An 11,746-nucleotide genomic window follows, 5' to 3' on the forward strand; every position below is an offset into this window, starting at 1 on the left:
TATAGGAAAGAGAGGGGTTTAAGTGAGGGACCATGACATCTAAGCTGGACAGGGAAGGAACACTGAGCAGAGGTTCTCAGTGACATTCAAGGGCAGGTACAGAGGGAATATCCAAGGCAGGAGCCGGGAAGTAGAAGAGGTTGTGATCAGAAGTAGGGTGTCTGGAGGGTAATTGCTGAGGTGGTGTGATGCAGTGTGGTTCCTGGCCCAGAAAAGCCATTGCTGGTGGGAAGCTTACGTGGAAAGGAAAGGCGATGCCAAGGAAGAATCATTTATTTAATGAGAGCTCAAGTGGAATGAAACGTCTAAAAGTGAGGAGAGAGGGATAGGTGTCCTGAGTCCCTAATTCATGTGAAAATTTTAAATATTTTAAAAAATTGTAAATTACATTTCACATATAAATGCATTCCCTAGAGCTTTAATTTACTTTAATGGGGATTCAATATAATCAATAAAACATTTTATTGATCATTACCAAAAAAAAAAAAATGTAGGGGTATTCACTATGTCAGGCCCATGCTAAACACTTTTTAAAATGTTTCACTTAGGAATAGCACCATTACTATCTATTCTACAGATAAGGAAATTGAAGTTCAGGGAGGATAAATATTTTGTCTAAGGTCACATAGCATTAGAGCCCTCAAGCCCTGGTAGTCCTTACCCACCATGCTGTATTGTCTGCCAAAGGCAAATGTACAGAGAGGAATGAGAGTGCAAAAAGTAAGACCTAAGCAAAAGACAAAAAACTTGTTAACATCAAAGTGTTAATAGAGCTTGTGGTTTAGTAGTGAGACTAGATAATTTCTTTGTCTTTTATTTATCTTATGCATTTTAAAAATGGTCTTTAATGATTATCTTAATTTTACAATAAAAGTATTGAAATGAAAAATATAAACAACCTTTTAAATGATGTTATTATCATTCCAAACTTTTTTTGGGGGTGGGGGTCGGGGTGGGGGGAGGTTGCATTTGTTTAAGTCTCAAGTGCATTAATATGCTCCTTATTTTAAAGAGCTCACAAAATACTTATGAAAAGGAACAGAAACATATAATTATTCAGTCCCAAAGTGGACTTCTTAATCATTAAGTCCTGATTAGATTTCAACATTCTAAGGGTCAGAGGACCAGCACACTAGGATCTAGTAGCATGTGTTTATTTGTAATATTTACAAATTGAACTAGAGAATGAAAGGGATGGTTTTAAAAGGCTAGGCAGGGAACAGGTGAGGATCAATTATTTGCACAACCCCCTCTATTTTTTCCTTGTGGGTAAATCTAAATTCTTTGGTGCAAAGCTTCTCTTGAACTAGCGTCACTGTTGGTTAGGTATTTTGTTTTGTCTAGAGAAATAAATATGCATCGCTAATGACCAAATCAGATAGTATCTAATAAAATCCTAAAAAGAAAGAAGTATTTAAAAGAGGTATGCAGATAGAAATAGAATTTGTCAGTTTAGTTGATACTTTGTGAGATTAAAAAACTTAAGAGGTCTGAGTTAAAATGAGGAAGTAACACCAGTGAGGAAGAAAGCCATATGCCACCACCACTTCCTGTTTTTGCCTATGGTCGTTAGCAGAGAGCTGTAAGTTTTGTGGGTTTCCCATTTATAACTCTTAACATGTCCTCCTTCCTCTTCCATTCCACAAGGAAGGATAACTGGTTTCCCTTCTCCTCAAATCTAAATCCTTGCCTTTTAAAATGATGCTTCCTTTATTATACTGTAAACATGTAACTCCTCGGTGACAGAGAAATTCCATATAACCATTAAACAAAGAAACTGCTGTACTTGGTGAGTATTTTAGACTTCCATCCCATTAAGAATGATGGATTTAGATTTAGGGCTTCATTCATACTTTCCTACTCTGTTTCCATGGTAAAGATGCACATTTAAGGAGAGACTGGGAGAGTGTAGAGGAATACACCATGGGCTTGTTGCCCTCCCTTCGCCCTGCCCACCACCAGGGCAAATTACTTAACCTCTGTGAATCTTTCTTTGTCTATAAAATGAGGGTCACCAATAGGGTTGTGATAAAGAGCCTATGAAACAATACATACTTTATAACGTCCTTTTTTTTTTTTTAACTCTTTAAAAAAGTAAAAGCCATTCTCAGCTAGCAAGCCATACAAAACGAGGCTGCAAAACTAACTGGCCGACAGGGGCAGTTTTCCAATCTACCAAACCAACTACAATTCCGTGAGTGATAAAAGTTCAAGCTAACCAAACTTCTGGACTACACTGACCTGCTGTGCTGATACATTCCTGGCCTACTATACCCCAGAGAAGTGAACAGAACAGGCATTCCATGCATCAGGAAGGTGAATTGGTACTGTTAAAACCTTAATATAGTTAGGTTGCCTCTTGCACACTAAGAATATCTCAGTGCTCCAAAATGGAGGTCATGCTGTTGTCCTGGGGTAGCACCGCCACACCGGATGCAGCTCATCATGAGCTCCGTGTCACTCTCTTGCAAATGCGCCCGCGCGGGCATACACGCATACCTCTCTGGCGCCCAGAGAACTGACTTCTTGGAACCCCTTATCACACACATCTTAGATGAGTCACCAACTAAGCATACTGCTCAATTTTTTTTAAAAACAATGGTGGGACTCATCTCATATGCTTGCAAACTTTTTCTGTTTATAAACTAGGCACTCATTTTGAGCACATTCACTTTTTCTGTTTCCCTATTTCTGAAAAGCTTCTTAATCCAATGAATTTTAATAGAGTTCAGTGGCGCTGCCGCTGTCCTTTTTACATGTATTTCAAATGTTGGCAAGCCTGAATGTGCCATTTCTCCCCTTCCAGTATTATTATTCCCAAACAAGAGGCTCTGATGCCCATGATTTTTGCTGCCAGCTGAAGGACAATTTTTCCCTTCAGATCATTTCTAAGGAACAGTGACTATAACTCAAAGAATTTTAAAAACAAATAACTGATTGACAAGACAGGAGATGAATGTAACTCTACCCATAAACCTCCTAGGATCGTCTGGAAGAGCAGGGTTTCCTTCTTGACTTCCTCTTCCTCTTTGTTTTTATATCACAAGATCCAATTTGGTCTTTACTTAGGAGGCAAAGAACTGCCTGCTTAGGAGTGCACGGAGAAGACAACTTAACATTTACAAGGAATACCTTAAGAAATATCACACAAGCCATCTCTGTTACCTCTAACAGCAAAATTATCTTTGTGGGTGTGATTCAAAATTTTTGGAATATATATTACTATATAAATAGTAATAAAGCTATGACAGTTCAAGAACATGTATTGACAAAGGTACACTGCAATCTCACTCCTGTTGAGCAGAATTTGCTGAAGAAGACTTAGAAACTTCAGAGAGCTATGCTGACACAGTTATTTAAGAACACAAACCTCCTGATAATGAGAAGCCCATTTTTGCAACACAAATAGTAATGATCAAAAAAGACCTATAATATATGAACAGGACTTAGGGCAATGTATTGATGGGTCTATAGTTCTAATTCCATTTCTGTCTATCCCTTACTTCATTTCAATTATAAAACACTGAATTCAAAGAGACAAGGCACCTAGTAATCTGATCTTAGTTTACAGAGACCCTTATTTTTCAGATTTACCCTTACTGGCATGGCCATTTACTGGTTTGTTTGTGAACACTATAATTATAGACAACACAATGTTGCATTTTTTTTGGTGGTAGGATAATGACAAATGGGCCACAAAGGTAAATATTGAGAGAGAGAGAGAGAGAGAGAGAGAGGGAATATACACCTACAACTGAAGCAAACAATCCACCACAAAGTGAAGGTAGTTGTTGTAAACTGACAATGATAACTACTATCCTTTCCGCAAGTAGCGATTTAACAACAAATGCCCTTTCAGCAATGTAATACTAACCTCAAACAGTATTTCTTAATGGTCTCTGAACTATTTTAAATTTTCAAACAAAGGAGGCATTCCCAGGAAAGTAACTGCGGTAACCTGGTGATTATTATTATCATATTTCCACAACCTACTTAAAATTTGAGGGTGAATTCAACCTTTCAGTTAATTTTTTTCCCTCTGATACATTTTTAGCAACGATGAGAGCCATTGCTTTGCCACAAAGCCTTGCTTTTGGTTTTGCAAAATCTAATTCTTAGTCATTTATTTCGGTGAGACATTCTTGAGAGTCAGCTACATGCAAGCACTATTCTAGAGCTTGTGTGGGGAGAGGGATGAATTGAGCAAGGAGGAACTAAACATTAATCCTGCCTTTGCAGGACACCAAGTTCAATAGGAAAGGTAAAATATATGACTAAGTAATGGAAGTAATACTTGCTATTAGAAAGAAAAAGATTACACTGAAAAGAGAAGGAAGAATCAGAGAAACATTTTTGGAGCTGACATCTGACCTGAGCCTTACAGGACCATCGGGATGTGCATGGGAGAGTGAGCACATCCCCATGGCATGGGACTGGGGTGGTGGAAAGGCTGAGGCAACAGGCACGGGCTAGGTGGCCTCCAGAGGAAAGAGGAAAGTGAAGTGTGGCTGGTGAGGGCAACCTGAAGGGAGAAGAGGTCGGAAGTATAGTTTAGAGCAGGTGGCACAGCACCAGTTTCTCATTCTAGCTCTCCAGGTCTAAATACCTACACTGAAAATATTTTTTTTCTCAAGTTTTCTGTAGGTCAGAGGAAAAGCAAAAAGTCTTATTGCACTGGTTTTAAGTTCTTTAAAAAACAATTTTTTCAACAGTTTCTTCCCCTAAAAGCACATGGTAAAGATAATTTAAAGAGTATACATGTTCCACTCCCACTCTATCCCCAGATCCCATATAACTCTCCAAAAGTAACCACTGTCAACCGTTGTCTTGTGCTCTCATCCGCAAACAGTCTGTGCAGTATATGCAGGTATACACAGTCTCCCTCCATGCTCACTTCCACCCAGTATTCAGTTTGTTTTTATATAATAATGTTCCTGGGAAATTTTTCCATACTGGTACCTGTAAGTCTATTTTACTCTTTTAAATAGTAGTGCAATATTCTAGTTTATGGATCTACTATAGTTATTGAACCAATTCCCTAATAATAGACTTGGCATTATTTGACTTTGCTATTACTTGGTTTTCAATTCTTAAAAACAAAAAGTTTAGTTAAATCCTCAGAAGGAATTCAAGGGCTCCTAAAGGCAGTAGGAAATCTTACATAGCACATGAAGCAAAGTTAGGCATAGTTATGACAAATATGAAGCAGTTCAGAAGGCTTACTGGCTTTGCAAGATACTTTAGGCATATATTTTACTTGCCATGACCAGGGACGTGACTATCCCTGATCTATAATTGGGTACACTCAATATTGCAAAACTTGTCTCATTACAATAAAGGCGATGGTTCTTGGTGAAACAGCAGTAAAATAATTCAGGAATATTGACTGATTTTACAAGGGGATTTAAAAGCTAAAAGTATTAACTTGCACGTATCCATTGATAAGAATAAAATTTCTCTCATGATGTACGTGAAAAATGTAAGTGGTTTTTGAAAGTGGCATGACTAAAAGAAAGTAGTATTTTAGATCTCATGGGTTCTAGAGTCAAGAATGCCTAGATGGCTTTCCTACTTTCTAAGTCGTTATCAAGCCTCAGTTACTTCATCTGTAAATTGGTGCTAATACTTCATAGTGTTGTTAGTAAGGATTAAATGAGATAATATGGCATATGTGTAGTTACTGTTCAGTAAATGCTAACCATTATTTAGTGAGTACCTAATTAATACTTTAACAAACATTTACTATATAGTGTTACTATGCATCAGGCACTACTGGTGCTCTCTTCATCTCTCTCTTTCACACACACACACACACACACACACACACACACACACTAATTAACTTCTCATACATAGCAGCCTATGGGGTTGATGCTAACTAATAAATGTCTTCTTGTATGGTACTTTTCAAAGTGTGCTTTTAGATACATTATCTTTTTTATTCTCACAAATACTACCCAAGTGAGATAGAAAATGGAAAACAAGACCTAAAAATGTCTGGGATTATAATCAACCAAAATAAAATTTAAACTATTAATTTATATAGATGGTAATATTTCACAATTATCATTTCAAACAGATTGTTCACAAACTCGGTGTTTACAATGAACTACAATATCTCTTTGAGCTCTCACAAGTGTAATGAATTACATTCTCCTTCACGGATTTAAACTTAAGGGCTACATTATTAAAATAAATATAATAATAATATATTAAGAAGTTATGGAAAAATATAAAGCATTTATTGCTTTATCAGATTCTGTATAGTGTAATAAACCTCTTATTTACCTAGCATTATGAGGAGATGATATGTTCTAAAGAGATTCATTTTCTATAAAATGTATGCCTTTTATACAAAACTTTCCTACTTTGGGCTGGGATAAGGGAGATAGTAACGTAAAATAAAAAAAAAAAACCCACCATTATTCTATGCCAATATTTACTTCCATGCCAATCCCTACTTTTGTTATGATAGAGTTATGGGGACGCTGGGTAAAAAGATTAGCAATAGAAGAGGAAGTTACTGTGGAAGGAGGTTTCTTCAGCACCCATTGCCCTTTCCTTGATCCCCACTCTTAGGAAAACTCAATTCAATACGTGCATTTGACCCTAAGGTACTTGTACCTCAGCACATTACTGAATTGCTGCTTCAGGGTGCAGCCCCATTTTGTTTCCAACTGAGAACATATACCTTCAGAACAGTTCTAAACAGATTCCCCACTACCATGAACTTCCTGTTCTTCAGATGGAATTATAAGGCCTCAGAATTCAGGGAAACAGAAAACCCAACAGCATTCTTACAATAGGGCAGAATTCATTGAATCTAATTGAATCAGATGTGTGTTAAGCAGGGATGACAGCCATTGTGGTTAGGTAAAAAAAAAAATGAGCCCCAAATTCATCCAAGAAAAAGAAATCACCCCAGCAAGATTCCAGATGTCCCCAGTGAAGAGCCCGCACACAGCCTCAGTGAGACACAGAGGAGCCTTCCCAGCTGCTTTTCTAAAGAAGCCTGGACGGGCTTGGACTCTTTCGCCATGTTGGCCAGTATGAGTCTGGAACCCGGCCCTGTACCAGATGAAATATCTCGATCCTGCCAACTGCTTTTTGGCTTTGAGCAGCTGTAGGAGCAGCTGGTTTTACAACACAGAGTGGATCTTTGTTCTGAGGTAGAAGACTTCTACTTTTTGTGCAAAACTTAGAAGTTTGTGTTTTATACAACTACCTGTGTTGTGCTTGCTATTCATGCATCTCGCAAATAACCAAATGATCTATATAATTATCCAAGGGAAATCTTCCTGCAACAATAAAAGTCAAGTTTACCCAATTCTTTGCTTTCAGTTAGAAACTAAAGAGTTATGAGATAAGAGATCAATTATCCCTGAACCAGTATAATTAAAAATCACCTGAATTCCAGGGATCATAGATTGGATATAAGGATTTACTCCTGCTCCCTCCTGATATTCCAGTAGAGGGGTTTTATTTTAAAGACGTACTACTGCTAGGATAGTAAGAACATGAGAGGAGACAACAATAACAAAATTTCAGAAGCTGGCAAGTAGCAGAGCTGAATCTTGGCAGTGGAGAAAGCCAAGACCAATCCAATTTATACCACAGAATTCCCAAAAGGCCCTGGTGGCATTACTGGAAGCATGGAACAATGGAAAGGATGAGTTAAAATAAAGACGCTCTGTTGAACTTCTTTCAGGAAATATTAATAGCTAGATTCCTCAGACCATTCACCTACTCCATAAAGCTGAGTGATTGCTCCTCTCCCATCCTGGCAGAAGATACATATCTGAAGATACATTCTCTATACAGTATAAAATATAAGTATCTGGATAAGGCATTCAGTACAACTTTTGGGGGAAGGAGTACTGTAATGAAAACTAGGATTGGGTGAACACATGCGCCCTGAGATATTTACCCAACACTTTCCCTCCATTTGGTTCCCAAAAAGATGGTAGCAATGCCAAGACCCTCCAGGCAAGTGATTGGAAGATCTCCAGGTGATCTGAATAGCCAAAGAGAAACTGACGCTGGTGGTTCCCCAAGTAAAGAGCTATTAACAGCACCTCAAGTGACGCTATTGCCAATAAGCCCCACTCAGGTGTACCAGGCTCAAATTAACTTTGCCCTCCCCCAAAATTCTTGAATAGAGCAAAGAAGGACCACCTGACATTTAAGGAAAGAGTCTAAAATGAAAGACAGAGTCTAAAACAAACAAACAAAAGTCAATTTGATCACAGGGACACAGTCAGAATTCAGATTGTTGGAAACCCTATAGGACAAATGGCACTGTAACTTCAACAAATAAGTTGTATGGAAAAAAAGGAGAGAGAAATGAGGGGAATCTACAGATTAAAAGAGACATAAAACACATATCAACCAATTGCACTATGTAGAACTTATTTGAGTATTGACTTGCACAATCCAATTGTTTTTTAAAAATGAAATCATCAAAGCAAGTTAAATACTGGTTGGATATTTGATGATATTAAGGAACTATTGTTAATTTTTTAGATATGGCATATTATGGCTTATTATGATTATGTTTTAACAGTCATTATATTTTAGAGAAATATACTGAAATATTTATGGATGAAATTATATGATAGCTGGGATTTGCTTTAAGGCAGTCTGGATGACGGGGCTGACTAAACAATCATGGCAATGGGAAAAAAGGAAGATGGGAATCTTTTATACTATTATCTTCACTTTATATTTAAAATTTTCCATAACAGAGAAAAACTATCATTAGAATCATCACAGAAGACAATGAAATTATAAAACAAAAACAAAATAATATAAAAAAGGAACATTCAAAAATTTTTAAAAGCTCTTGTAAATAAAAAATAATAACAGAAGTAAAACATTCAGTAAAGAGTTGAGAAAATTTTGAGGCCATATCCCAGAAAGTACAGTGGAAAATTACAGAAATGAAAATTTTAAAAAAGAATAAAAAATCAGTGGACTAGTCACATGGTCTAAAATCTTGGTAACAGTTCCTGAAAGAGAGGAAAGAGAAAGAGAAGGAAGGAATTCTTTAACACAATAATGTGAGAAAATGTCCCAGAACTGAAGACCATGAATTTCTAAAAGAAAAGAATGCACAAATTGTCTGACATGATGGATGAAACAGACCCACATCAAGACACATCATTGCGAAACTGCAGAACATTGGGAATAAAGAGATTTGACAAATTTCCAGAAAGTGCAACACAAAAACAAAAACCCTGGCTATATATAAAAGATCCAGAATCAAAAGCATATAGGACGTCACAACAGAAAAAAAACTAGAAAATAATGGAGCAATACCTTCAAAATTCTGAAGGAAAATTATTTCCAATATAGAGTTTCTATATCCAGCCAAACTACCAATTAAAGGTAAAAGTAGAATAAAAATTTTTTCAGACATAAAAGCCTAAACACTTTTATTTTTATTCATCTTTTTAAGCAACAAAAGCAAGGAAGTAATACAGAAAGAGGAAGAAATGGAATACAGGAAACAAGGAATCTAGCAGAGAAGAGAGGTGAAGGGAATTCCCACAACGGTGACAGAGATTTCAAAATAAAAGTATATTCTCTATGCCTCAGTTCCCTTATCTGGGAAACAAGAAACTAGCAATAGTACCTATCTCATAGACTTGTAAGGATTCAGCATAAAACACTGAATGGTACCTGGCACAAAGTAAGAGCAAAAAGAATAGTTATCATTATCAAAGAATTAACTCTTTACCCTATGTTTCCATATAACTACTTGACATATTACAATAACTAAAAAAAAAAAAAAGAAGAAGAAATCCATGTAAAACATTTCTGAACAGAACATATTTGCAGCTTTAGAATAACGAAAAATAGTCACAGAACCATAGGATTTTGGAGGTTGGCAGGGTTCTGACATTTTTCTAGTGCCATTTCCTTGGTTAAAGAGCAGGCAATCGAAGTTCAGAGTGGCTAAGTAACTTGCTTTAAGACTACATAGGTATTTAGAAAAGGAGTTGGGACTAGCAGTCAGGTGTTTCATGTCAATGCACTAAAATTCAGAAGCGCAGCTACACAAGTTGTCTTCAGAGGTTCAGAGTTACACACATACAAAAAAAATCACAATAAAATTATTTTGTCCAAATCTGTTATTTTACCCTAAATCCTGACACTTGGCTCAAGATATACATAAGCAGAAAGGCCACATAGAAAGATCTCAGGGCAATAAAGAAAAGAAGCTGCAGTCGGGTTTACTGAGTTAGACTAACAATAAGGAAAAAAAGATATTGAATTCAGTGTCCTTTATAGAGTTGGTTTAATTCTAGGAAGGACACCTCTAGTGAGTTTACACACAAAAGTAAGGCTACTAATCTCTAGTACTCTGGACTAATACGGTGTAGCGTGGACAGGCATTTCTGATCCCTAAGTAATGGAATGGGATGCAATGCACTTCCATCACAGTTTTCTGAGTCTTTCTAAAGGAATGCACACCATTTAGGATTCATAGCCATTTAGTCACTGCTTCCAAGGATATGATGCTCCTATCAAAATGATCTGGCCGTGAGGAGTACTGAGCAAGGCCAATGGAGAGTGAGTACAGTCAGGGGTGAAAAAGCACGATTCTGGGGAAGAGAATATCCTCCTTGCCTTATCAGGCAAAGCACCACTGATATTCCTTAGACGTTTGAGAGGGTGAGAATTGTCCTAGTATAAATTCTATGATCTGTCTTCATCTCGTTCTAACTGAAAATAAGCCCTCCATACACTGGCAGAATGTCTCATTCAACAGTTTGAGATGAATTTATTTCAAAAGAAAACTGCCCATTTTCATTTCACTGAATCTCAGAGGAAAAGTACATGCTAATTTCTCATCTTTAAAATACTAGAAACTTCAATGCTTCTTGAACATTTATTACAAACAAATTTGTAATTACTTTTAGATACAGTACATATTCCATAGCAATCCAAATACCACAGAGGTGACTGGCTGGATTAAACACTTCTTAATAGTTCAACCATTTAGCTGAGATTTTTCAAATCTTTTAATCCTTTTTTACAAATGCTTATTTTGGTATTCTTGATTAATAAAAAGATTTCCTCCTTCCCCTTTCTTGCAAACATTAGGTGCATCTTGGAAAATCATTCAAACAAACAATACAAACGTATGTACTGCTCACTTAGCCAAGTTAGTAAAAACAGAAGAAACAAAAAACTAGAAATATTTCCAATTTCTTCTGTGCATAAACAGAAACATAGAGAAACTACAGTTTAAAAATAGAGAGTACTGCAATTGTTAACACTCACAGAAAGAGCAGGATTCCGGTGTTCGCCAGGGCGAAGGCAAGTCCCAAGATCCCGCTGCCCATGATGGCGTTGCTTAGGTTAAAGACAGACATACCTAAGGAGGTTGTGCCTGGGATCTAAACAGAGAGACAAACATCCACACTAAGCAAATAGTCCCAAATAAATTCATCACGCCAAAACCTTTGAAGCACTTTCAGGAACCAACACAGAATTGAATTCAAGAAATCCTTCCTCAGTGGTCTAGTTTTCTTTAATGGAGTTCCAGAGAAAATACATAGGACCTGAGGAACATCCTGGTACTACACTACATGAATTAAAAACATCTGCCCTAGGCCAGCTGAGTGGTACTTGGTTAAGAGCTGGCTTGGGATGCCAGAAGGCCCCGGTTCGGATCCCACATATGAGGGCCAGTGACACTGCCCTCTACAGCTAAGATGCTGAACAACAGCTCAACCTG

The 11,746-nt window shown here is 37.1% G+C and overlaps 1 protein-coding gene across 7 annotated transcripts in view; it reads right to left on the minus strand.

Annotated features, from left to right (window-relative positions):
* The window catches only part of SLC38A1 (solute carrier family 38 member 1), a 67,026-nt gene that overhangs the window by 30,467 nt on the left and 24,813 nt on the right, over positions 1–11,746 (minus strand). For all 7 annotated transcript variants that reach the window (XM_019653080.1, XM_019653077.1, XM_019653079.1 and 4 more), the window contains one exon: positions 11,290–11,405. In XM_019653080.1, coding sequence (XP_019508625.1) covers positions 11,290–11,405 — 116 coding nt within the window. The remainder of the gene's footprint in view (positions 1–11,289; positions 11,406–11,746) is intronic.

The sequence above is a fragment of the Hipposideros armiger genome, unplaced genomic scaffold, assembly GCF_001890085.2.
Source record: "Hipposideros armiger isolate ML-2016 unplaced genomic scaffold, ASM189008v1 scaffold_194, whole genome shotgun sequence".
NCBI lineage: Eukaryota > Metazoa > Chordata > Mammalia > Chiroptera > Hipposideridae > Hipposideros > Hipposideros armiger.